At 46.4% G+C, this 26,979-nt stretch overlaps 3 protein-coding genes and 4 non-coding genes across 7 annotated transcripts in view; 6 read left to right on the forward strand and 1 right to left on the reverse strand.

The window, feature by feature from the left end:
* Positions 1-6: 6 nt before the first annotated feature.
* RPL4 (ribosomal protein L4) lies at positions 7-5,590 on the forward strand. Its single transcript, XM_068203539.1, has 10 exons — positions 7-140; positions 1,421-1,592; positions 2,810-2,916; positions 3,247-3,385; positions 3,704-3,828; positions 4,060-4,189; positions 4,621-4,777; positions 4,913-4,996; positions 5,178-5,298; positions 5,372-5,590. The coding sequence occupies exons 1-10, from the start codon at positions 138-140 to the stop codon at positions 5,516-5,518; spliced, it is 1,185 nt and encodes a 394-aa protein (XP_068059640.1). The 5' UTR covers positions 7-137; the 3' UTR covers positions 5,519-5,590.
* Positions 1,252-1,352, forward strand: LOC137482217 (small nucleolar RNA SNORD16). Its single transcript, XR_011003929.1, has one exon. It is a non-coding gene; the product is annotated as a small nucleolar RNA SNORD16 (small nucleolar RNA).
* LOC137482213 (small nucleolar RNA SNORD18) lies at positions 2,650-2,720 on the forward strand. The gene has a single exon (XR_011003926.1). It is a non-coding gene; the product is annotated as a small nucleolar RNA SNORD18 (small nucleolar RNA).
* On the forward strand, positions 3,082-3,181 carry LOC137482215 (small nucleolar RNA SNORD16). The gene has a single exon (XR_011003928.1). It is a non-coding gene; the product is annotated as a small nucleolar RNA SNORD16 (small nucleolar RNA).
* Positions 4,237-4,307, forward strand: LOC137482214 (small nucleolar RNA SNORD18). The gene has a single exon (XR_011003927.1). It is a non-coding gene; the product is annotated as a small nucleolar RNA SNORD18 (small nucleolar RNA).
* A 121-nt stretch (positions 5,591-5,711) lies between the features above and the next one.
* On the forward strand, positions 5,712-8,534 carry SNAPC5 (small nuclear RNA activating complex polypeptide 5). The gene is made up of 3 exons (XM_068203524.1): positions 5,712-5,850; positions 7,467-7,556; positions 8,050-8,534. Exons 1-3 carry the CDS (start codon positions 5,761-5,763, stop codon positions 8,155-8,157), a joined length of 288 nt encoding a protein of 95 aa, XP_068059625.1. The 5' UTR covers positions 5,712-5,760; the 3' UTR covers positions 8,158-8,534.
* A 1,474-nt stretch (positions 8,535-10,008) lies between these two features.
* The window catches only part of MAP2K1 (mitogen-activated protein kinase kinase 1), a 34,791-nt gene continuing 17,820 nt past the window's right edge, over positions 10,009-26,979 (reverse strand). The window contains exons 4-11 of the mRNA XM_068203523.1: positions 23,850-23,927; positions 23,312-23,363; positions 17,880-18,004; positions 15,565-15,772; positions 14,002-14,066; positions 12,728-12,789; positions 11,808-11,853; positions 10,009-10,921 (exon numbers count right to left, since the gene is read on the reverse strand). Coding sequence (XP_068059624.1) covers positions 10,808-10,921; positions 11,808-11,853; positions 12,728-12,789; positions 14,002-14,066; positions 15,565-15,772; positions 17,880-18,004; positions 23,312-23,363; positions 23,850-23,927 — 750 coding nt within the window. The 3' untranslated portion in view covers positions 10,009-10,807. The remainder of the gene's footprint in view (positions 10,922-11,807; positions 11,854-12,727; positions 12,790-14,001; positions 14,067-15,564; positions 15,773-17,879; positions 18,005-23,311; positions 23,364-23,849; positions 23,928-26,979) is intronic.

Genomic DNA, 26,979 nt, shown 5'->3' on the forward strand with positions numbered 1-26,979 from the left:
GGTTGACCGGCCGGCGCGGCAGACGCGGCTGTCAGGAAGCGGAGGGACATCGACGTAGTGACGGGCGGGTGAGGAGTCCTTCCTTTTCCGGTCGGGGCGCGGCGCAGGCGGGCGGCCGCACGAGCAGCTCCGCCGCCATGGTGAGGGGAGCGCCGGGCCCGGCCCGGGGGAGCGGGGGGCCGGGGCAGAGCGGCGCGGGCAGCGGGGCCAGCCCGGGGGAGCCGGGCCCAGCGGGCAGGACCGAGCCACGGGCAGTTCGGGGGCCGCGCTGGCGGCGTGGGGCGCGCGGCCGCCATTTTGGGCCCGTCAGTGCTCGGCGGCCGCGTGGAGCCCGGGAGCGACCGAGCGCGGCCGGGCCGGGCCGGGCCGGGGAACTCGGCCTGGTCCGCCCAAAGTTCTCCTTTCCTTGGGCATGGAAAGGGATGGGATAAGTCCCCATCGCCATCTGGCAGCGCTTTGTAGTTTCCTCCTGTATTTATCTAAAGCGAAACAGGCCCCACGGCAGCGTTTGCGCCCATCTAGAGTGGGAAGAACGGCTTGTATATATTTATTTTTTAACCTATTTTTGTTGCAGAACAGGTTTTAGGAGGCTTTGGTCTCGAATCAGGTTGCAGATTAACAACTTTTCTTGCCAGTACAGCTCAGATTGTGCTGTGATGCCTTCACCCCGATCAAGTTTGTTGCTTGTGTTGGGGTCTCTGGGTTAACACCGGGGACAAGAGCCTTGCTCGTGGCCAGTGTCACATGCAGAGATGGCCCTTCCATTGCTGTTGGCTACTTACTTTAGAGTTTTGGAGCATTTTAATACCTCTAAAATAAACTGCAGACGGAAAGGGGAAGCAAAATGCTTTCCTTGTACTGTTACCACCAGATTAATTAACAACCGATACAATATAATGCTAAAACATTGTTTTTAAAGAGTGCTGTTCATCCTCTGCCTATTTTTGGGCACCCTTTCAGCCTTATGACAGGCAGCTGGTGCTGTGAGCAGCTTAATTTTCCAGTGCACAAATTTTAAAGCACCAGAGATTGTTCGGTGTCCTCTGACACTGTTTGATGAGCTGGTTACAACATTTCCTAATTCAAATTACAAGTATTTGGTTAACACAGGTGGGTTCTTTTAATAGTAGCTGGGAAGTAGTTTTGAAGGGGTTTATTACAGAGCCCCGAGGCTGAACTGTACAAATGCCTTGGAAGTGCAGGGGTAGTTTTCTGGAGGTGAGCTGTGGAGCACAGCTCAGAGCAGAACATTGCTGTGATGACGTAATTTGCGTCTTATCCGGTGCTCAGCGACAGTTGCCTGCTGTCAGCGTGCTGACACTGCTGAGCTGACGACTCCTTGGTTCTGAGCAATGCTGGGGGAGTGGAATGTTGAAAGATTCAGATGCTCACTTGTACTCAAGGGTTTGTGCTTCCCCAGGCTTGCGCTCGGCCGCTGATCTCCGTGTACTCCGAGAAGGGGGAGGCGTCGGGCAAGAACGTGACGCTGCCCGCGGTGTTCAGGGCGCCCATCCGGCCCGACGTGGTGAACTTCGTGCACACCAACCTGCGCAAGAACAACCGGCAGCCCTACGCCGTCAGCGAGCTCGCAGGTACGCGGGGGCTGCTGCCTCCCCGTTCAGCTCTTCTGTTGTTCAGGGTCTGGACTGCTTTAGTGTGGACGCTGCTTTAGTCTGAGCTTTGTGTTAGGGGGTGGTGAGCTCTCTGCACAGAGCAATTCCTGCTCCAGCTGGGGACCAAGGACAAATGAGCCAAATCTCAGCCCAGGAGCACAAACACCGTGGGCTGGAGAGAGAAGAACAAGCAGGATGGGACTGCATGGGCTGGAGCTGGAATGGGACAATGAACTGCAGTGTGCCCATGGAGCAGAGCTGATCCCAGTGAGAGCCCCCGGGAGCGCTCGTGCATTTTGGGACCATCTGGGTTCATCTTGGGGCAGCCCTGGCTGGGCTCTGGTGCTGCCCAAGGTGGATCCATGGAGGAGATCCTTTGAATAAATCCCTACTTTATTCTTTAACTCTGTCTAGGTCAGCCTTCACAAGACATCAGGGCTGCACTGCAGGGGGTTCATGTGGAAATAAAGCCAGAGTTGGCATAAGTGCTTATCTGTGGGGTTCTGTGTACAATGCAAGGCCAGTTGTTAACAGTGTGGTTTTAAATGGTTTGAAATGCAGCAGGTTTATTATTCTGAGGAGCATCAAGGTGGTATTTTGGGGTACTCTGCTCGTTTGAAGTGCGCATTGCTGGAAGTATCACAGCGCCAAGGTCCTCAAGTGGAATTGTCATTCTTTGCAGGAAAAACATAAAATGGCTGAAAGTGTTGCACTTGAAAATCCCTGCTCTACATTGACCTCGTGAGACTTACCTGAGGCAGTCACCAAGGAAAAACTCCTGCAAATGGGCATTTATTAGTTTTACTTCTGTTTGTGCAGATAACTTCTGCTTCCCAAGAAGTTTATGCTAGGAACATGCCTTTTTAACCTTATTTCTAAGTTTCACAGAAACATCTTAACTTGCTAGGTACAGCAGTGCCACATCAGACCTGCAGATTGAGGATCAAGCTTAAAATAAATGTCTTAAAGATCTTAGGTCATAAATCAAGTACATTATTGGACTAGGATTAAGTTTTCTTGATCAAGATTTGTTATGCTGAAATGATGAGGTTCCACTTCATTGGTCCGTGTTTCTGAAACACATGATTGTGTGGAAGTTCTGATCAGTGCCCTGAGTTCAGCATCCCTCTGGCCGCAGGAGCGTGGCAGTGATGTCTCTCTCCGAATGACCATCGTGATGTCTCTCTCTGTTGCAGGTCACCAGACCAGTGCTGAATCATGGGGTACTGGGAGAGCCGTTGCTCGAATCCCGCGCGTCCGGGGTGGTGGCACTCACCGCTCTGGCCAGGGTGCCTTTGGCAATGTATCCTTCCATGGCTGTGCCGGCTTTGGGGGCACTGAACTCAGCCAGCAGAAACGTTTTTAATTATCTAAATGTGAGATGGAGTCTTTTTCTTGAGGTAATGGCCGCAGCTCAGACTTGATTTGATGCGATTCCCGCTCTCGAACCACATGACCCGTTCTGTCTTGCCATGATGTCGTAATTTGCGCCTTACCCTGTGCCCAGGGACAGTTGCCTGCTGTCAGAGTCCTGGCACAGGTGGTTGACGACCCATTAATGCTGAGCAAGCAATAAAGAAGTCACTTTGGGATAAGAAAGCTCCAAAAAGTTGTCCTTAACTGCAGCTCCCAGATGTGTCGCGGCGGCCGCATGTTCGCCCCCACCAAGACCTGGCGGCGCTGGCACCGCAGAGTGAACATCATGCAGAAGCGTTACGCCATCTGTTCTGCTCTGGCTGCCTCTGCCCTGCCAGCTCTGGTCATGTCTAAAGGTGAGAATTCTGCCTCTGGAATTGTTTGTCCGAGCCAGCAGTGGGTACTTTGTGGTGGCTTGAATGGAGTCTTGCAGTACGGTTTGATTTCTGTTGATGGAGGCAAAGATTTACTCAACACTCAGGTACACAAAGTCCTGTGTGAGACCTGTAGGACCACTGGAACTCCACTGCTCTGGTTACTGTGCCTGACTTCATTTCATGAATTTCGACCATGAATTAAATTTATCATGTATCATGAATATACAAAACAGTAACTTTAAGGAATGGGTCCAGCCAAGGTCAGTGAGCAGCACTGTCTTGTGAAATCCTGTCTAGGCCACCGCATCGAGGAGATTCCAGAACTTCCTCTGGTGGTTGAGGACAAGGTTGAGGGCTACAAGAAAACCAAGGAAGCTGTTCTCCTCCTGAAGAAGCTTAAAGCTTGGAATGACATCAAAAAGGTGAGCTGGGAGGGTGTGATCTGAAGGGCAGAACACAGGTGATTCAACTGTGCAGTTGTTAGAGTAGGAATTCCAAATAGTTGTGTATTTTGACTCTGGAGAATGATGAACTTGTCACTGGTCCGTGTTGCTGATCCGCAGTGGTGACGGTGAAGTTCTGACCGAAGCAGTGTGTTGGGTCTGGCTGGTGGGCCCTGGGCTGTTGGGATATTCAGTTCCTGCTTTTCCCAGGTTTACGCCTCCCAGCGCATGCGGGCCGGGAAGGGCAAGATGAGGAATCGCCGCCGCATCCAGCGCAGGGGGCCCTGCATCATCTACAACGAGGACAACGGCATCATCAGAGCTTTCCGGAATATCCCAGGTAACTCACCTGGGACATGCTCCCTTTTCTGCTGGGAGGCTGACTGCCTGCAATGATGAGATTCCACTTCATTGGTCCGTGTTTCTGAAACACATGATTGTGTGGAAGTTCTGACTGGCCGCAGTAGATCAGTTCTTTGTAAGAGCCTTTTGGGGTGATGTTTAGGCTATTTGTGACAAATGTTGCAGCTGTTCCCAACCCTGAACTTGTTTGGGGCAGTTAAAAATGAAGCTGGTTATTTTGACACTGGGAAAAAAAAAAGGTTTATTGTTAATTTAAAATTCAGTAGATGTTCATACAGAGGTTTTTGTAGCTCTGCAGTGTCAAAGCCAAAAACCCCGAATCTCTTTCTGCATTTTGTCTACTGCTGAGCCCCAATTCCTTGATTTTAATTACAAACTGAAGGGGTTGCTTTGTCTGGTTTCCTTCAGGAATCACTCTGCTGAACGTGAACAAGCTGAACCTGCTGCGCCTCGCTCCCGGCGGCCACGTGGGGCGTTTCTGCATCTGGACAGAGAGCGCCTTCCGCAAGCTGGACGATCTGTACGGCACCTGGCGCAAGGCTGCCACGCTCAAGAGCGACTACAAGTGAGTGCAGCCAGGGGGACGGGGTTCCCCTTTGTCCCGGGAAAAGGGATGCTGGGACTTGCTCCTAAATGCCCGGTTATGGTAAGTTAGCCATGGTTTTATCAGCCACTCACACTGTGAACGTTGGTTTCGCAGCCTGCCAATGCACAAGATGACCAATACGGATATTGGAAGAATCATGAGAAGCCAGGAAATCCAGAAGGCCCTGCGTGCTCCAAAGTAAGTGATTTTATTTAATGAACAGAGGCTGTGCGGGGAGGTTTGAGATTGGTTTCAGGCTGGGATTTCCTGATTTCTGGATATAAACACAAGGAATTGCAGTTACCCAGATTTCAGGGAGAATTTAGCAGAAGTGGCATTGTGAAATATGCTGATGATACAACGTGGCTGTGCTTTTCAGGAAGAAGATTCAGCGCAGGGTCCTGAAGAAGAACCCGCTGAAGAACCTGAGAATCATGATCAAGTTGAACCCGTACGCCAAAACCATGCGGCGCAACACCATCCTGCGGCACGCGCAGAACGTGAGTGGGGCTGCCACGGCCGGGGCTCGGGTTCGGGTGTTGCCCTGACTGATCATCTCTCTCTCTGTTTCAGCACAAGCTCAAGGAAGAGAAGAAAGCCAAGGCCCAGGCCAAGCTGGCAGCCAAGGCCCCAGCTGCACCCAAGGCAGAGCCTCCTGCCAAGAAAGCCAAGACAGCCAAGGCCGCCAAGCCCGCGGCGAAGGCCAAGGCCGAGGCGTAAGGGCGGCCGAGCTGCCCCGGGGTCCCCGCGGGGGCCGTGCCCGGGGTGTGTCCCTAATAAACGCTGTTGGAAGAGATCCGTGTCGGGTGTGCGTGTCGTTCCGGCGGAATCTACCGGGGCGGGGAGGGAGGAGCGGCCGAGCCCGCGGCTGCAGTGACCGGCGGTGGCCGCGCGGTGGCGGCCGCTGCGCGCCGCCGTGACGCGACGGGGCGGGGCGGGGCGGGCGCTCCCCGGCGGGGACGATGCTGAGCCGGCTGCAGGAGCTGCGCAGGGAGGAGGAGACGCTGCTGCGGGTCAAGGCGGCGCTGCACGATCAGCTCCGCCGGCTGCGGGTGCGCGGGGACACCCCGGGGCCGCGGGGACACCCCGGGGCCGCGGGACGGCGGTGGGGGCGCGGCGGGAGCGGGGCCGGGCCTGCCCTCAGCCCAGGCCGCCAACGCGGCCGCGGGACGGGCCCTGCGCCCGATCGCTGCTGGGAGAGGCAGAGCAGGGGCGGGCTGCGGGCTCTCAGGCGGTCGGGGAAAGGGGGATCCACCTGCGGAGCTCTGAGGGGTAAATGGAACTGTGCAGGGTGCGCCTCAGAGGTACATGGAATGGTGAGTGTGCGTGGGGTGCATCTGTGTCAAAGTGCCTGTAATTGTGAGTGTATGTATACATTAAGAGAGAAATACAAGTGTGAGTGTACGTAGGATGTATCTCCAAGAGGTAACTGTGAGTGTGATGCGCGTAGGATACATTAGGAGATGTGAGTGTGTGTAGGATACAGCTCTAAAAGGTAAATGTGAGTGAATGTAGGATACATCAAGAGATAAATGTAATAATTGTGAGTGTGAGTAGGATACAGCTCCAAGAGGTAAATGTGAGTGTATGCAGGATACACTAAGAGATAAATGTGAGTGTGAGGAGGATACAGCTCCAAGAGGTAAATGTGAGTGCAGGATACACGAAGAGATAAATGTAATTGTGAGTGTGAGTAGGATACAGCTCCAAGAGGTAAATGTGAGTGTATGCAGGATACATGAGGAGATAAATGTAATTGTGAGTGTGAGTAGGATACAGCTCTAAGAGGTAAATGTGAGTGCAGGATACATGAGGAGATAAATGTAATTGTGAGTGTGAGTAGGATACAGCTCTAAGAGGTAAATGTGAGTGCAGGATACACGAGGAGATAAATGTAATTGTGAGTAGGATACAGCTCTAAGAGGTAAATGTGAGTGCAGGATACATGAGGAGATAAATGTAATTGTGAGTGTGAGTAGGATACAGCTCCAAGAGGTAAATGTGAGTGTATGCAGGATACACGAGGAGATAAATGTGAGTGTGAGTAGGATACAGCTCCAAGAGGTAAATGTGAGTGCAGGATACACGAGGAGATAAATGTGAGTGTGAGTAGGATATAGCTCCAAGAGGTAAATGTGAGTGTATGCAGGATACACGAGGAGATAAATGTGAGTGTGAGTAAGATATAGCTCCAAGAGGTAAATGTGAGTGCAGGATACACGAGGAGATAAATGTAATTGTGAGTGTGAGTAGGATACAGCTCTAAGAGGTAAATGTGAGTGCAGGATACACGAGGAGATAAATGTAATTGTGAGTGTGAGTAGGATACAGCTCCAAGAGGTAAATGTGAGTGCAGGATACACGAGGAGATAAATGTGAGTGTGAGTAGGATACAGCTCCAAGAGGTAAATGTGAGTGCGTGGCCTGCCTTAGCTGATGGATGCAGAAGGGACAGTTTCAGGTAGTGGGACTGAAGCCTACTCGGGTATAGAGACTCATGCGCATCATCATAAAGGAGCTTAGAACAGAATTGCAGCAGATTTAACACAGCTTTAAGAGGTAAAAAGCCGCCGGTGGTGAGCGGGCAGCGTTGGGCAGGGCCGGGCAGGCCGGGCTGGGCTGCGGGCTGCGTTCCCAGTGCCGGCGGTGCTCAGTGTGGTCCCTGCAGGTGGAGGAGCTGGCGCTGCAGTCCATGATCAGGGCCGGCGAGGAGAAGGTCCCCGTGGCCCTGCCAGCGCTGGCCGAGGACACTCAGCAGGTAAGGGGGACCCTGGGCTCGGAGGGGGCCCCACGACTGGCTGGCAGCATGAGCAGGGCTGGGTTGTGCAGTTCCTCCTGGCACCTCATTGATGCTTCTCATCGCTGCAAAGCTCAGCTGTAAAATGTCAGTTTTGCTGCTGGTTTGTTCAGAGGGTTTCACCTTTTCCCATCCCCAGAAGCAGCGCCGTGTTTCCAGGGGGATTGGGAAATAGCTGTGTGGTGTAGCTTCCGTTCACCATGTGTTAAATATTTTGTTTAATGCCTGTGACCCTGGGGTGGAGGCACAGGTGCTGCAGCTTTCCACTCAATACCTGGCCAGCCTGACCCAGGTGCAGCTTTTCCATGGAGACCAGGGCCTTGTTGCTGTGATGGGCTCTCAGTCAGCAGTTCTAGCTCTGGGACCTTTAATTAACAGTGCGCAGCTCTGACAGTGATTTGAGAAGTGTTTGGTGTTTGGGCTAGGTTTGGTAATCAGCCCTTTTCTCTGACAGACTCTTGGGCAGATGGACAATGAGGCTGCCATCAATCAAACAGAGTTACACCTCAGTCTTCAGGATGATAAAGAGGAAGAGGAGGAGGAAGAGGAATCTGATTCTTGAGAGAAAAAAAATCAGTGATGGTTTTTAATATAGACTCAGGAATTTCTTCTTCATTTATCTGAGACTCACCAAGTGATTTCCATTTTGTGCTGTGTGTGGGTATGAACTGTCTGACATATCAGAGTCGAGGGCAGTGACTCTGAACACGTGAGCTTCACGGGCTGGGCACATCTTGATTCAGATGTTGAAAGAATGAAAATCTGCTGCACAAATATGTAGCATAATCCGTTCCACATTTCAAACCTAATGTAGCTCTTACAACATCTTTGTATGTGGAAGGGAGAAGTAATTGATCAACCAGACCAATTAACACGTGCACTAAAAGCAATAACTTGTCTGTTCTCACCTCCTGATGTGAGAAACAAATCCAGGTCCTGGAGGCTGGTGCTGCCCCAGTGATTACATTCTAACCTCATTTGCCTAAACTGGCAATGTAAGATACAGGTGAGAACAGATGTGTCCAGAGCTGTCTCCAGCCTTCAGCTGCTGTGTTCTCAGTTCCATGGAAAGCTGGAGTTACTCCCAGAGTCCTCCCAGTGTCAGCCCAATTCTGAGCACAGCAGGGAGGTCTCTGTGTCCTCCTGGTGCTGTTCAGTTCTGTCAGTCTGTCCCAGGGAAGGGCTTTCTACTTCTGCTCCTTCGGAGCAGCAGCCAAGGAGCCTTTTATTTGTCCACAAATTGTAGACTTAAGAAATGATCCGTGGTGCTTGTACTAAGGTAATACTCTTAAATTGCTTTTATTTTCTTTTTCTCTCATTGTAACCTCATAATAAATCAAGGCAAGGTCGCCTGCTTTCATGTGATTTTCAAGGAGGAGCATGAGGAGTGCAAGAACTTAGTTATAAATGGAAACTGATGTGAAATCTCCACAATTCTTGCATTTGGAAAAGTGACTGGGATCCTGGGGGTGGTCAGAACTGACATTCAGCCTCCAGTGAATTCCTGCCACTGTTTAATGAGTATTAATTGGGCTCCTGTTTGGTTTGTACCAATGGGAACTGTTGGGATGTAAATGTGGCTTCATCCTGTACTAAAGACTACTTGGGTTTTGGATGTCTTAATGAAGGAATTCAGAACAGGAGTGAAGGGATTGTTTAACAAAGCTTTCCCAAGCCTGACAGATACAAAAACACCCCAAAGTCTGAGCCAGAAATGCTATGGTCAAGTAAGCCCTTGCAGTGATGTGTGAGAAGAGCTGGTTTGGGAGGAGCTCAGGAGCCATCCTGGCCTTTCTTGGCACATTTCAACTCCAAAGGGTAATTTTGACTGTTGAAAGATGTTATTTGTGCCCAGCGTGGTCCAGAGTAGTTTTCATGGATAGAATTCCTGCTGCTTTTGTGAACGAGTGCTTTTGGATTTGAACAGCCCAGTTCTAGTGCATGTTGCAATAAAGTTCTTTTCCTGCTGTCCTTATAATTGTCTTGCAGTGCCCAAATTATTGCTGTCTGGGGGGACAACCCAAAGTGGGAGTTAAACCTCCCAAACCTTGCCGTGTATTTCTTTTGGCAAACAGTAAAAGGCTCTGTTTGCTGGGTGTAGGTGAAGCTCAGGACAGAGTTCCATTTACATCCTCCAGCTGTCACTTCAGGTCTCACTCCAGCCAGGACAGGCTGGAGGAAGGCCAGGATTGTCACCGAGTCATTTCCTGCCTCTGCTGGCCTGGGCTGTGCCAGCCCTTTGATACCCAATCCTTTGGCCATGTGGAAGTTCATGTCCTGCTGATGGGGATTCCTTCTGGGGAAGAATTTCAGGCATTTCCTCATCCAAAGCATCCTTTCAAAGAGATGAAATGTATAGTGCAGTGACCAGATTAAAAGCCTTGGTCAAGTTTTAAAAAAAAGCTTCAAGAAGTTACTTGATAATATATTTATTAAGAGAACCCATTGCTAAACATCTGAGAGAATAAAACAATAAAGGATTTTCATACACTTTTAGACACTAAACACAGTTGTCATGACTCTTTAGGTTAAAAGAAAGCAAAGTGCTTGGATCATTGTCTTGATTCCACAGGACACTTCCAAGAACTAACTTTTAAAAATCAATTAGAAAGACATACATCACTAAATCCAAGGATGATGATATGTTCGAAAAATAAATATAGAAATATGAACAAGTCTACAATTAGAATATTGCCCTGTGCATTTTGAGAAATGCAGAGCTCTTGCCTTCTTCACCTGCAAAGAGAGAGATCTCTAGACAACAGCAAAATTGGAGCCTAACTTTTGGGAACAGCTGGGCAGCAGCAAAGCATGCTCACAGACAGGCTTGGAGCATCCCGATCCCGAGCCCGGGGAGCTCAGGGAAAGCATGATTGAAGTACCAACGATTTACAAAGAGGCTTGATAAAGTTCAAACAAGCCAGGGGCCAACCCCCCCTGCCCCAGTGATATTTTCATTAAGAAAGAATATCCATAATCACCTAAAATCAGCAAGCACTGGAACTTACACAGCTTACACTGGGTCAGTGAACGACGGAACCCGGTACGATACCAATTAGTTTAGGACGAGATTTAAAACCGTTTTGGCACATGCTATCAAGACATTCTTCCTTAAGAGGTGAAATACATGTTTGAACAGGTACAAGCTGAGGAAAGAGGACCAGGAGAGCGTGGTTGTCACCAGAGGTACAGTCCAGGAGCTGCCCCCGGGCTCAGACGCCGGCGGCGTGCGTGGGGGTGCTGGGCTGGTTAAGGCCGATGGTGGAGCAGAGCCACCCCGCAAAATCCACCTCCTCCGCCTCGGATCTCTTGATGAAAGCATGGATCTGGGCACAGGAGAACAGGGTCAGTGTGGCAGCTCTCAGTCTGCTCAGGAGCAGCCCTCAGGAGCACCCATAAATCCACTTGGAGCAATCGAGCTGTGAAACTTTACAAAGCACGTGGAGACATTTCCACGGAAATGCAGAACAGCCAGCACGAGGCAAAGTATCCCAGAGGAATCCTGCCACAGTGCCTGCTGCACCACAGAAATGATCAGGATGTGACTCAGCCACTCAAGACAATACTCTGGGAAATGTCTGCCTGGGCACTAAAAGGCTTTTTTTTTGTAATAAAAAGAGTCTCTTTGCATTTTGCACCATTATTGTGAAGCAAGGTCAGGGCAGGGAAAACCTGAAGTCCTGGCATTACACTTAAAGCCATAAAAAGATGCACTGATACTGATGTGGTTATTTCACACAGAGAAAAAGACAGGGTTTGTGTTGAGTTCTACAGATTTTGCCAGACAAAGCCGGTAAAAAAGTGACAAATCTTGTGTTTCACAACAGATGATTAAAAATGTATTTAATTAGTCCATATGGTATGGGGAGCTTTGTTCTTCTGTCCTCCTAAAAGTATTAATCAATATTATTAACTAATAAACTCAAGAGAGAATTCTTTTGTTAATTAATTTAAGTCACCCATTGTGATTATCAAATGGCAGACTCCACAACCCACCAGAATTTTGGTCTCCTTGACAGTCCCTGTGGTAGGAGGGTGTGAAACCTGCAGCCCCTTGATCTCTCGCTCAGAAAAGCTGTTCCTCCTCAAGCTGAGCTCCTCATGGGCCACCAGCCACCCTCGAGGCCACTGCTCTGACCTGCTCTGGGCCAGCTCAGGAATCCAACCTGCCTGGGAAAGGGCTCTAAGATGAAATGAAAAACCTGCACTTACCATCAGCTGCTTCAAGTCGGCTCTCTCAGCAGGATTCTTAATTAAACTGGGAAAACACAAAGTGGTGCACAAGTTACACTCCACTAGCTTTTACAATAAGGCTCGAGTTGTGTCCTGTTGGTTGGACTGCTCTGCCCTGGCACCACTCAATAAAAGCACCAGGTGCCTCTCAGACAGAGATGGGAACCTGCAATTCCCTTCTGTGGGCTCCACAGCTCCAGGTAAGAAATCCTGAGTTGTCTGAGACTGATGAGTGTCTCAACCAAGCTGGGGAGATAAATCCCATTTCAACTAAAACAACTTTATCCCTCATGTGTCTTTGCCCCAGGTCTCTTCAAGCTCAGCATCAAGCAGGATTATTGCATGACTGTCCTTCCTTTTGGAAGCTGTAAATAGAGATATTTGATAAATAAACAAACTTATGAACTGCAATGAGCTGCCTCCCTTAGCACTGGTTCAGTGCTGGCACCACTGAGGTGCAGCTGGGAAAGTGAAGAGATGGGGGAATGGCTGCTGGGATAAAGGTGTTGGCTCATGGGCCAGGAAAAACATCTGGAGCCTGCAGGATTGTACACCCCATGGCACAGCCACTGCAGGATGAGGTGCCTGGGCCTTGCAGAAGCTGTCTGTGCTGGGGGTCACTCCCTAAGGACTGCTCTGAGCTGCACACAGCAGCAGAAATTCAGGGCTGAAGAGGAGAATCTCCCCGAGCCTTAGGGCTCCTCTGGATGCATGTGTTGCCTGTGAGATGAACTTCAGGCAATTAACACCCAAAGAGGGTTGATTATGCTGATTGCAATCCTTACATTTGCCCTGGCCTGGAGCAGGGACTCTGACTGCCAAGTGCCTGACAGACAAAGCTGAGCCCAGCGTGTCCCTGTGCCACTCAGCCACAGAGAAAATCCAGAGAAATTACTCACCATTTGTTAACAAAATCTTGAAATTCAGAACCAAAGACGCCATTGGGCAGTTTTGGAGGTGGCTGTAAATAAAAAAATACATTTTTCAAATCAGCAACCATTCAGCATAACGTTACAGTGTGGGACAGTTACATGTCCCACATCTGAGCAAGGCTGTACAACCCTGCCTGATTTGGGTTATTACTCCCAGCTGCAAGATTTCAGGTGCTTCAGTACTAAACCAGACTTTCCCTGGCATGGGGTGGGTTTTGGTTGGTTGGTTGCTCTATTTTCTCCACACACACACCTGGATGGGGTGAGCACAGCCTCAGCTCTCATTAAAGAAGGCCCAGAGCACTAATCAGCACCCTGTCATTCTCCACACTGCTGAGGGAAGATGCCCTGCACATCATTAGTTCCATAATGCTTTTGATGTCAGTTTTCTGTCCCTGGGAATGAGTTTGTTCAGGCTCTGAATTCAGACAGAATTCTGACAAACAAAGAAGGGGGACTGCATAAAGCTGCATGTTACTGCCTCATCCTCCAGGACTTGGCCACAGGACCAGGGTTAAGTTTCCATCCTTACACTGAGTTATTTTATGCACAGGGCAGAGACTGGTGCACAGCCTGTATTGGAGGGAGCAGCTCCTGCTGGAGAAGTCTGTGCTAAATCAGAGGTGGCACAAGATAATCTTGCCAAACTCTCCACTTCTGCAGCTTTTCAGCCCAAACTGACCCCCTCAGGGATGCTGCAAGAGCAGGACCACAGCAGCTGAAGTAATTCAATGCTACCTCCACTCCCAGAGTTAGTGCTGGCAGACTGGGGTTTACATAATATGCAAAATAGATCTGTAATCTGAGAGAATTGTGCAAGCAGATGAGTTACAGAAGCAATTATCAATTTATCAGTGGCACAGGCAATGCAGGGACCCAGACACCAACTGTGCCTTTCAAACGGGTGAGCTGGACAGTTTTCAATAATTCATCCAGCTGGAACAATTGTTATCCAGCTGCTACAAATGGCAGCTAACATGAGCATGCTTTTCTTTTTTTTTTTTTTTTAAGAACACAAGCAGTGGAGTCACACAAGTTTCAGTGGTACTTGTAAAAATACTGCAAACAACCCATTCTAAAATATGAATCTCTAACTAGCCTTGGAACTTAGCTATTTGAAAGAGAAAAGAATCGTGACTCAATCATAAGGCTAAACCAGAATAAACAGCACCAACCCCAAATTCCAGGATGCTTTCAAAGTTTACAGTTGTGAAGTGCAGATTTTGAAGTTTATAAATTACCTCATTGACAATGTAATCCAGAAGTTCAAAGATTGCCATGGGGGGTCTGCTGTCTGATCCATAGGCTGGGAAGAAACGGGAGAGAAATTGGAGAAATTGGGATCAGTGTCACTCTCCCTCCATGGCTTCAGGGGTGCTTTAGCAAGCCCAAGTCTGACACTTCTGGCACCCAGCAGATTTACAGGGAAAAGGTTCAACAGCAAAATGCTTTCATGCAAAGAGACATTTCCAGGTCTGACCCAAAGCATTCACTTCACTGGGAATCATCCTGCTGCACCTGGATCAGCATCCTGGAGAAAAGCAGAGCACCAGACTGGGATCTCTGAGTGGAGTTCTTGGCTTTTTATCACTCTCATAATCTGAACGCTGTGAGTTTAATCCTCACCCAGGGCACCACTTTGTGGAGTTTTTGGGGTTTTTTTGCTAAGGTTGGGATGAAATGTGTGGATTGGTATTTCTTGTTCAGACTCAGATGTTTATTAGTTCTTACCTATATTATAGTCTCACAAATTGTGAGTTTTACAACGCTTTAAAAAACTAAAAATGGAGTTATAGCTTTCTCTCTACAAGGCTTTTTAAGGGCAAACTGTCTAATTAGGAAATGACACATTATTTTTACTTTTAACCTAATAACTAACTACTTGTGGCTCACAAAGTGGACTTTTTTATCCCATTACACAAAACCACCCAAACCCATGGAGAAGAAGGTGAAGAAGAAGGACTAGCTTCTGCCCTAAAACTTCTATCTTGTTTTATATATATATATTATATCTTGTTTTATATATATATATTATATCTTGTTTTATATATATCTTCTATATATTGTTTTATATATATGTTTTATATATAGTACTATATTCTAAAACATTAAACTCTTTTACTGTGTGATATTACACACTTCTATCCAAACTCCACCCCCACAATCCCAGTTCCACCATTCCATTTTGGAAGCCTTCTCCATGGCCTCAGGTCAAATGCAGTGTTCTCCTGGGGGTCAGTGCCTGGCAGCACAGAAAGTCTGACATTCTCAGTGACCAGGGTTCCAACACCTCAGTACTGGGGCTGTTCACAAGAACCACCAACAAAAGGGTCTCTGGTGCTCTGCTCCCACAGGGCTCCTCACAGTGAAGCTGAGCCAGGTGCCCAATACAACCCTGATGTTTTAAAAGTTTAAATCCCCACTGTGCAGACCAGGATCAGATAAAAAGGAGCTTGTGACCAGGGATGGGTAAAATTAGTCGTATGATTTTAGAAGGTAAAAGAGTGTTTATTCATAAGCACTCCTCTCTTTTATAGAGAACATAGTGAACATTAATTCCATTGATCTTAGAGTAAAAGCATTTCACCTGATTGGTGCACTGGACTTAGGTCAGTGTGGTAGAACAGATCCATAAACAATGTGAATGCAAAGGAAGAGAACAGATTCTTTACATTCCTTTTGGACTTTTCCCCGGGCTTAGCCTGGTAGAAATCTTTCTCTTTTTTTTCTCTGACTGAACTGAGAATATCTACAAGCTTGCAGGTGGCAGGGTACTGGAAATCAATGTGAGGGGTGTAACTCACAGCTCATGGGTCGGCCGGGCGCTCTTTGCCTGGGCGAGGTCTCTGTGACTGGAGAATCCCCCTCCACGGGGCAGCCAAACATCAGCTCCAGCTCCTTGGAGTCAGGAGGGGGAATGGGGTACCTGCCAATGGCCATCTCCACCAGGGACAGCCCCATGCTCCAGATGTCTGACTGCACCGAGTAGTGAGTGCCCTGCAGCCTCTCAGGCTGCAAAACACAGGGGAGGGGAGGAGAGGCAGCTTTGAGACAAGGAATTACAAAAAAATGACATTCTGCAACAACCTGGATCAGTTAAAGGATGAAACCCCAGCTTATGAGTGACTCCTTGGTATTTTCCTGGAAATCTATCCTCTGGATTTCCTGAAGCTCCCCAAACATTCCAGCACTGTAAACAACTGTGAGGCTCTTCAGAAATGATTCTCTTATGTGTTTTTTTATTTCTTTAGCACACATCTAATGGACCTATCACACAAGGCTCTGCAGGCAAGATCAGACTCAGCCAAAAATCTATTTTGCATTGTCTTCAGGAGATTCACACACTGTAAAGATATTTAGGTATGGGATTTTTTTGGTCAGTTGAATCATGATCAGAAGTGTATCTGACTATTCCAGTCCCACTGCTTCACAGATCCTCAGTTTTGAGCAGTGTATCCAGCTCCTGCTTCTGCCAAAAGCAGCAGATGAGTGCTGCACCAACTCCTTTTGCTTAATTTTCACCCCTGCTTTGTCAGTCTATGTTCAGTGCTGAATATGGTTCCTGAAATTATTAATACATTGATCAACTTCACCCTTAAATCCATTTTTACTAAGAGCTCTCAAAGAAAACGTTCACTTTTCTGCACTCTTTGTAAAATCAAGCTCATATTTTACCAAAATGGTGCAGATTCTTCTCTGATTGCATGCACATTTTGGAAAAATACATATGCAATTTGAAACTCCCTCTCAGAGAATGTGAGAATGCAGCAAAGCTTCTTCCTTCTGCCATAAGGGGGTGATAGTTTTGTTTAATTCGTTTTGTAGCATTTACTGAGATTATATTTGAGTTTTCTCCAGTGTCCCACCTCAGTCAGTTCCAAAGCCAGCTGGACAAACTACACAACTGCTGGGCAGCAACAAAAATGTCCAAATCCCAAGGTTTTCATAAAATGCAAGTGTAAAGGTAGGTGGGTGGATGAGAAAGAGCAGGTAACAGAGAGAGCACTTGTTCTATAAATATAATTAAAATCTAGAAATCTGTTCAAGTTAAACAGTGCTGTTTTTACACACCTCCATGTGGTAAAAAGGGATGTTTGCATGTAATAATTCTGTATGGTTTTGTATGTGTAGAAGTGTGCAAAGGGAGCTACTGCAAGAGAAGATCCCACAGACACCGCCAGGACAAAATCCTCCTCTGGCTTGGTCTGTGATGCCAGAGAGCAAAGTAAAACTCCCCAAGTAAAACCCTCGGCCTGTAAAAACAACAAATTGAAGAAAACTGAAGGCAGACAGCACTTGGCTCTCATCCCTGCTCCTGGAAGAGCCAGGGCAAGGCAGGAGCATGGATGAGCTGAGCTGTGGATTTGGTTTTGCTCATTAGCAGCAGCCCCCAGCCTGAGAACTTCAACCCCAGCCGGGTTTCAGGTGTGTCACCAAGGAGAAATGACACAAAGACAGTGCAGGGCTCCTGCTGAACAGAGGCAGCATTAAAGCTTCTCCCTGTAAGTCTAAGCCCACACAGCTTTCATCCTTCAGCCAGAGCTGGGAACAAGAGCACCAGTTCACTGTGTGCTGCACAAAGCCTGTGAGAATAAAAGAGCTGCCACTGCCATTAGCTGGGGCTTGCACATCACACAGAAAGAAGTTCCAAGGTGCTCCTCATCCCCAGGGACACAGAACACCCTGGAACAGCCCCAGATTAACTCTCTGCCCACTGCCAGCACTTCTCCTTGGCTGCACTTTGCCTGCAGAGCGAGCCCAGCACATGCTGGAGTGGGAAGAGAACCACACTTCCCAAGGAAAGCAAACCATAAACACTGGGCTTTTCTGGGAGACAACGTGTGCAACCCCCAAAGGCAAGAGCTGACTGGGCTCTGCAGTGTAGACACAGCCCCAGCCCTTCTGGAGTGTTATAAATATTCCAAGTTTTTGGCTTTTCTGCAACAGCTCTTCCCCCCCAGCACACACACAGTCTGATGTGACACCAGAATATTCCTGGAATGCAGGAAGAGCTGAACCAGGAACAGCAACAGTTGGTTCTTGTTTGATCACCAGAACTGGGCAGGCTCAACCCCACCAAACTCAGAGCTGTGTAATCTGGACTGAAATCTGTACTTACAGACATGTAGGAGCGTGTGCCAACAAAGGAGTTTGCCATGGAATCTATCAGCTGCCCACTGACACCAAAGTCACAAAGCTTGATTTCACCTCTAGAGTTTACCAAAATGTTGGATGGTTTAACGTCTGAGAAAAAAAAAAAAAAAAAAAAAAAAAAGAAAGAATGGATGATTTAGGAGATAAAACAGGAAATCTGACAATGCAAGGTGAGAATTCTCTTGTGCCTCCCTTTGCTTCCCTTCTGTGACACAATTCTGGCAATAATCAGGGATTTGGGTCCCTTCCAGGTCTACCTCACAGACTCTCTATTTAACCATAGGTAAATAAAATGAAATATTTGAAATTACACATGCAAAAAAGGTTGTCAGCTTTTTGATTTCACCCTTTTTGATTTCACCCCGTTTTTCCTGGCTTTTAAGCATTAGGTTTGGGCATCCACATCCTCCTTGCAGATAAACTGTCTCCTTTGAGATAAAAAAGTGTACAACAGTGTAACTCCTAGTGAATGATGAGACTTTGCCTAGAAATGATCAATAAAGAGGCCCTACATATTTATTTTACAAAGGTCAATGAATTACAGCAGCACACTATCATTCCTCCATATCTACATAGGCATAAATCATCCTATGGCTAAACACTCCCTGGAGTGGGCTCTTGCTTTCTGGGTTTGGGTTTGTTGGGGTTTTTTGGGGTGGTGGTCTTGGGTTTATTTGTTGGATTAGATTTGGAGTTTGTTGGGGGTTTTTTATTTTTTTTTTTTTTTAAGCTCTGAAAAAATAATTTTCCTGTTATTGAAAATGTGCATTTAAAATAATTGGAGGTAGTTTTTTTCCTGTGACAGAGCCCCCTCACGATTTTGAATTCATCACTTTTCCTAAATGGAAATTTAATAAGGGTCACTGGTAGCTTAGCAACTAATACCAGCTCTTTGTGAATGCAAAGGTACAGGGAACAAGTGTTTAGTATTTCTTTTATGGCTGTAAGGAGGTTTTTCACTGTATCTCACTGCTTAGCTGGTCATTACCAACCCATTATCAAAATAAGCAACCAACAGCCCACACTGGCAGTGCTGAAAAAAGGGAACTGGAAAATTGTTTTGGAGAAAGAGAATCATGTTTTCACTCCAGAGCAGCCTCAGAAGTCTACAGGCTGTCACATTTTCGTCTGCTTCTCACTTCTAAGCACAGATCTATTCCAGGAGCTGCCCTTGGGCTGGGATGTCCCTGGGAGGAGGACACTGATGTGACAAAGATCTCCATGCACGGAGCTTTATGTCCCACTGAGCAAGATCCGTGGGGAAGGGAAAATAAAATTATTCCAGTTGTTCTCCCCCAGCTCTTTTTGAGGAGCAACACCAAGTTTGGATAATTATCTACTTGGGGAAATTGTGGCTCCATTTTCTTGTCCCTGCCATCCCTTTCCAGGCAACTGAAACTGTCCAGGCACAGTTTCCTGGTCTGATTTGTGGATGGAAAATCCAGGCAGGTATTTTGTGTGCGCTGCTTTCAATTCCCCAGCCCTGGGAGAGGATCTGCTGGGCACACAGCTGCACCTCCTGCAAGCTCTGCCTGCTCTGGGCAAGCTTTGCCTGCTGAGACCTCACCACAGGGAGCCTTCACTGTGGAAAGGATGGATCCAGGCTGGGAGCTCGACCTACCAGTCTAAAACTCCAGCAGGAGCTAAAAAACAACCAAACCCAGAGGCCAAGCAGCTGGAGCAGGGAAGCAGCCAGCAGAGATTAGAGATTCCCAGCTGCACAGGAATCTGCACCCAAAGCTCTGTGCAAAAGCAAGGTGGAAAAAAGCGTTTGCAAAACACACTGGAAGCACTGGAAGCAGAGCCTGAACAAATCACAGACACCCAGGTTTGTGCTGCTCACCAATGCACAGCTACAAACTCAAAACAAAGATGTAAATCCTCACTTTCATCTCTAGAGTTCATTGTTACTTCATAATTAAATGGCAAAGAAAAAACCATTACCACTCCACGGTCAATGCCAAACAAAATTCTCTTTATGAGCATCCTGAAGTCTCAGAATCCCCCTGGTCTCTCGAAGGTCTCCCTTCTCCCCTCAGTGTTTTTGCAGCTGGCAATGCCACACTGCAGCTCTCAGACCAGCACAGCCCCATCTCCTCCCTGGATTTCTGCACAAAGCTTCTCCTCCCTGGAGTATTTTCATTTTCCACACAAGGCACCCCATGTGATCAGTGTGATGTTTGGAAGGCTGCTGCATTTCCACCCCTCTAAATGTAGCACCTATTCTATTTTCACTCCAGAGCCTCTGAGCACTTGAGCAGTTTCTCTGGAAACCAGAGATTTGTATTGCCAGAGGAACAGGAATGCCAAGGCATCCTGCAAAATGTATGCTGGAACTTGCAAGGAACAGACAAAAGGAACACTAAATGTGTTATGTAAGCACTTCAGCTCTAAAGAGAGTGGAAGATATTTTATATACCATCCCAGACAAGCCAGGAGGAGAATTCTAGAGAAGTCCTTTGCCAGGGGGATGGATTTGTGGCACTGCAAAGGGAGCTGGTAACACAGAGAAGTTTCCAGAATGCCTGATAATCTCTGTGAGAGGTTCCTTCCTCTGCTCTGCCCCACAGGCTCCTTCTGAAAGGGGGCCCTGGATGTTGTCATAACACCTCCAGCCAGAATTCACCCTGGAATGGTTACAGAGCAGACGTGTGAGCAGACACAGAGCAGAGATGTGTCTTGCAGCACATTTTTGGGATCTTCCAATCAGTTCCCATTTGCCAAGGCAGGATCTCACAAGAATCCTCTGGAAGTGCAGCCCTGGAACAGAGCAGTGACACTTCCCTGCTGCCTCCAGCTGGGGTTCAAAACCTTACAAAGCAGCTTCTCTGCAAGGAGAGACCTTCCAGAGAGGATTAAACTCCAGACAGCACCACAGATAGCTTTATTTAACAGAACAGAAGATATTATTAAAATATCCAGCACAGTCATGTCCTCACCCCTTCCTTTCCCGTGCCTGCCTTGGATCCCACCAGTTGAACTCCCAGAGGTTTTGTGATTTCATTCCTGTCTGCTCAGAGAGGACCAGAACACAAAGCTCCCCATGAGCAAACCCTCTAGAAAAGAACTGTATTCTCCTCTATAAAAGGAGAATTTTCCTCTATAAAAGGACTGTATTTTCCATTCCTGCTCTAATAAGCCCCAAAAACTTCTTCCTTGAGCAGTCTGGAATGACAAGTGAACACTTTTCCTCAGTTATTCCAGGACACAGCTGTGCATGGAAGCAGTTTAGGTTAAATATTCCAAACTTGCTGATATTGCCACACAAGTAACAAAACATAGCAGTGGAATAAATTCCTTCCTGCAAATGAGTTCTCACAAGCCTGGCTGTCTTTAGATTAAAGAACAGATTTTTTTGGCCCTTTGTTGCTATGTTCTCATGTTTAACAGGGATGTCTCTTCATTTTTAAGTCACCCACTCTCCCCACGGCACAACTCCAATAAATCCTGCTGAAAACAAGCCCACCAAGTGCACACATTTTCCCCAGGGATGGATGAGTGAGAACAAACAGCCCACGTGAGATGCTGTTCTCACCTTGTCAGTGCAGGAGAGAAAGCAAGGCACAGAAATCTCCAATTATTAGAGCTGTGTATAAAATAATGCTGACACAGTCACAGGAAAAGTGCTTTCACCAGCACTGTTTATCTCAGCTGGGATTCAAGGGAGAGGCAGTTTGGAAAAACTGCCAGAAGCAGCTTCACCTGCACCCCAGCCTTCACCAGGGGAGAGCAAACAATGCACAGGGTCTGTGGCACAGACAGACCCACGGACAGCACCGAGGACACGAGCTGCAAGTTTGGCTCTGGCTGTGCAGAGATGGGAGAGCCACTCACTGCTCTGACTGATTCTCCTTTTAGCTGCCAGCACTGGCCATGATCAACTCCCAAAATGTCATTTTGGCTCCCTCCTTATCAGACATCACAGATGTGATGTGATCACAGAGCAGCTTCTGCAAGGAGCGCACAAGGTCACAGATTCCTGCTGCTGTCAGAGCACACAGGAGGGAAACTGAGCTGAAAAACAAAAACCACCACGTGGACATGGAGTTCTACACTGCAGGGCACACTCAATCCAGCAAAACTGGAGGCAAAGCAGAAGAGGAATTTTTGATTTGTGCTGGTCCATGAAGCTGCAGTGTAACCTCTGACGCAGCAAACACCGTGAGGTTAAGCTGCACTTAAACAAGATCAGGAGGGCTTCACTTTGGGTTTATCAGATTTACAGATGGTAAAGCTGAAAATAAATAAATAGAAACTGCTCTCTCAGCTGAGCAAGATCAACCTAAAAAAAACCCCAAGCAACCAACACAGTAACAACCCACTGCTGTGGCTGACTTGAGGACAAGATGCAGCAGTAACTCTTCCAGGATGCCCTAAAATAAGGTGATCTCTTTCTCTGGAGTCCTTATGCTCTGAACAGAGACAAATGACTTTGAAACTGTCACCAGAAATGTTTAGAGTCTCCCTCCAACCTCCTTGCTCCACAAGAGAGCTATATTTGTTTAAAAAAACCCCACAAACCAGGAATGTGTGATAAACACAACTTCATGTGTAAGGTGATCCTACAACAGCTTGTGCAAGCTGGGATTGCTGATTCCTCTTTTTTGTCTGGGGAAAAAATGTAAATTCAGACATGCATTAATGTCTGCTGCAGATATTTTATAATCTGAATATTCTCCTGTGGTCCAAAGCTGCCCAGCAGCTGCTGTGGGCTGCACACAGGGCACCAGCACTGCTCCAGCTCCACCTTCACAGCACACCCACAGCAGCAAAAATGGATTTATTACTGTACCAAAGGTCATTCTTCTTTAATGGAACATGCAACAGATTCATGGAGGAGCTGGATTTTAAAAAGGGCAACTAAAAGCAGAAAATAATTTCATACATTTATTCTAAAGTAACTAAAGACTCAGGAGAAGCAACACTCCCATTGTACACAGCTTTACCATGGTTTTTTAATTGTTTTTAAGTATGAAAAGGATGCAGTTCTGCATGACAGCCCTCAATAAACAGCATGGGAATGTAAGACACATGGGAAAAAAAGTGACTTTCTTTTAAAAGTTTTCATGGCAATGACTATTGAGCAGTCAAATGAAATTTAGCTCAGAGGTTTTAACTGCAATCAGTCTCAAACACAGACAAGTTCTGTGTGCTCATAAAATGCAAGAACAGCAGTTCAAGCATGGATTATAAACCCAGACAAGGTCTGAAGAGACCTGATAGTCATGGTAAGAGATTTGGATTTAAAACAAAAAGTTTGCCTTACACTGCCCAAGAAAAACCCTTTGAACCAAAGTCATATGGAACCATAAAGAACCAAGCCTAGAAAAAAAGATATATTTTAATGTGAATAAAAATTATACTCAAGGAAAGTTACAACACAAACTTTTATCTCACCTCTGTGCATTATTTTATGCTTTTCTCTCAGATATGTGAGTCCTTTTATTACCTAGAGACAAATGAAAAAGAAATTAATTTAGGAAGCAGAAGAGAGAGTTGAATGCCTTGTCTGTACAAGAATTCCAAGTGCATGCAGCTTCACAGAAATCCCAAAATGTAATCACTGCCAATCAACACTGAGTTTTAATTCGTCCCTCCAGCTCGGACTAGAAAAACAAAAAATAAGAGTTCTGTGTACAGAGAGTTCTCTATACATTCTTGCTGCAGAATGGAGAGGAACAGGTAATACTGAAAAATAAGGAACTGTTAATTCAGCTCTCATCCAGAAGCATCAACTGATCCAAAAGCAGCAACTCCAAGCACACACCCCAGAATGTGTTACTCATTCCAGTGCCCACAGCTACCACGAACAAAAAGAAACTGAAAAATGAAAAAACACCCTGGAAAATCTGGGGCTATTCCCTTCTCCCTCATCCCCCTGGGCGTGGCAGTGCCCACCCAAGCCCCAGAGGTGCCATCCCCATGCCCCACTCACCGCAATGCTAACTTTGCCCAGGATCTGCTCTGGAATCCTCCCAGCCTTTTTCAGCACTTGGTCCAAGGAGCCACCATCCTAATCAGAAATATGTGAATAGTCAAACTTGAATCCAATTGCTCTAAAATATTTTAAGCAGGGCTGTAAACTGAAGCCTTAACTTGTTTAAAAAAAAAAAAAAAAAAACCAAGCTGCTCTTCATGTTTGCTTTAACATTGTTGTGGTGCAAATCTGAAATAAATAAATCACTCCTCAGGAGGGTTTGTGTTTATTTTAAACAAACATTTGGTCACTAACAACATCCACTCAAATAAACACTGCACACAATGCTCCTCCAGAGCAGCACTTCCATGGTTTGGATCTCCTTAAGGAAGCACTGTCCCCAAACAGTGACAAGCAAGCAGGAAGGATTTCACAGGTTTCTGCAATTTTCAGCCCAATGCATTTTTTTCTTGTCACAGCCATCCATGATAATCTCCTCCTCCAAAGACAGAAAGAAAAGGTTTTGTTGATCCTGATTATGGGGCTGAAAACTCATCCTACCGAGAGAGACAGAGTTTTCTGCTTGAAAATCCCAGAATGATGGGGCTGGAAGGGACCTCTACACCTGGGGCAGGGACACCTCCCACGGTCCCAGGCTGCTCCAAGCCCTGTCCAGCCTGGCCTTGGGCACTGCCAGGATCCAGGGGCAGCCCCACTGCCAGTGGCACCCCAGGATGATGAGAGAAGCCAGATCCCTGTCCCAGAGCAGATCCTGCCCAGGAGGAGCTGCCTCTGTCAGTTCTGCAGGTCCAGGGTGACTCGTCCAAGGATGGTTTGGCACAGGAAGAAGCAAAATAGGGAGAAAAATGTTGTGAAGGTTCCCTGGTAAGCCATGGCCTTGTTTATTGGATTAAATAAACTGCCTGCATGCACACACACCCCCAGCAAAGGCAAATATATCCCACTGTTGCTAAGAGCTTTTCAAAAGAAAAGCTGGGGAAAATGTTGTTTATTTTTAGCAACTGCTTCAACAATAGACTTGTGCATAAGGTCTGGATTCTCTGGAGCAGAGAATATACAATCAAAGAAGAAACTGAAAAGTTATTTTTCCGTTTTAAAATCATGTCCTGTTGTCTGGTTCAGCACTGGATAACTCCCAATACAATGCCATAAAGATCCAACTGGAGTCATTAATTGCCTTTTAACTTAACCTCCCCTTTGGAAATTTTCATCAACATTTACACATGGTGAAAGCAAAGAAACTGGAACACAAAGGTTTATTATTTGAGGACTAAAATCTACAACTCTTATGAGAAGGGAAGAATATAAATACTGATCTGATCACGTATTTTTGTCAAAAACACACCCACATACTCCACACTTGATTAAAAATACACCAGCAGAAAAAAAAAATCTCCAGAAACCTCTTGTTAAACCAGTCTGAATTTCTGGACAGCTGTCTCTGCTGAGATACTGGTATATTAACTGTAATTTTGTTACAGAAAAAAACCCCTTTTTTCCCCTTCCCTGAGGAGCAGCTCTGGTCCTAGACAAGGCTGAACACAATTCAGCTGCCTCGTCCTGGCTGCAGCCTTCAGTGTCTTGCAGGAGCTGCCTCCAACCCTTTTGCCTGTTAAATACCTGCTGCTAAGCAAAGTTAGGCATTGATCTTGAATTTAGGCACCTAAAAATATCAAACGCTCAAGTTCCATTCCCGTTCCACCTCCAACTTTTTGTTCATAATCCTACTTAGGTTTTGTAACCCACTGCTAAAAATAAGATTTCTGAGTGATAACAACTGAAAAAAAAAAAAAGACCACAGTGGAGATTTTCAGCCAATCTTTTATCCAAAAGGAGACCAAAAACTTCTACCAGTGATCTGCATTAAGCTTAATGCTAAATTAAGACTATAATAATAAATTAAGACTATAATAATAGTAAGATAATAGTATAATAATATAAATTATGACTATAATAATCCACCTCTCTTTTGATTTCATAACTTCTTGATCAGTTGTTCTATGTGTAAAATGTTGTATCCATCTGGCTTGGACCAGATTCAGCACTGAGCCACCAGATTTCCCCCTGCCTTCTCTTAAACTGAAAATGTTTGCTGTCAGACATAATATTCCCTGTCACATATATTATTCCCTGCTTAGGAACCTACAAACCCTGACTGCTGCCGGTGATTTTCTCATTGACAAATAAATTGAGACTCTTTAGGCCTTTTATTTCTCCCCTGGAATGTGTGAGCACACAGGCTCCTCCAGCAACTGCAGCTGTGCACATCTGTGCCATTTAACATATTCTCCAAGCAATGCCCAGCCAGTGGTTTTTTTAACACCTACTTTCCTATTTTTCACTCTTCCTCTCCATTTTGAGAGCTGGAATTTCCAGTTCCCAGCAGGAATTTGTACTTTGGGGGTGCACACCTTCCCCTCAGCTCTCACATCCTGAGCGCTGGTTCCTAAGCAACCATCGATTCCTTCTCAAAATTCTGAGGGACCACAGAGGCATTACAACAATCACATGCACTTTCCAGAAAAAATACAGCTTCTCTCCAAAGAAACAGCTCTTTTCAGGGGAAAAAATAAAGAGGTCTTTGGTTGTATTGTGTTTCGTGTTGTTAAAAACCTCCACCAAGTGAGGCAACAAATTTGACTGTCCTTTAATTACAGAAAATTTACTTTTCATGTTTTGAGTCCATATGGCTGGAAAAAGACAAACAGATGTCGAGAAGAATGTGTACTTTGTATTAAAATGAAACACGGTAAAAAATATTTTTTTGGCATGAAAAAAGTTGTGTAAGATCCCTCTGGGCTTGTTCACTATTGTTCATGTTTGCATTTTCCGTAAAATTTAAAAAAGGGACAAAATATGGATTCATATAAATAAGGAAAAAAATAGAATATCCACAGCTGCAGTATCAGTGATCTGGTGAGAAAACCAAGCTGAACCCCAGTCAGAACAAGTGTTTAAGTAGCAGGACTGGGTAAATATTTTGAAATACAACAAAAGAATAAAAGAGAAGCAATTGGGAAGTTACATTTGTGCAGGGCAGACACTGGAGAAGGGGATAAATCATCTATCAATCCTAACCTTCGATTTGCAGAGTAAATCCAAACCACATCTTCAGTGGAGCAGAGAA

Source organism: Anomalospiza imberbis, chromosome 13 (genome assembly GCF_031753505.1).
Source record: "Anomalospiza imberbis isolate Cuckoo-Finch-1a 21T00152 chromosome 13, ASM3175350v1, whole genome shotgun sequence".
Classification (NCBI taxonomy): Eukaryota; Metazoa; Chordata; class Aves; order Passeriformes; family Viduidae; genus Anomalospiza; species Anomalospiza imberbis.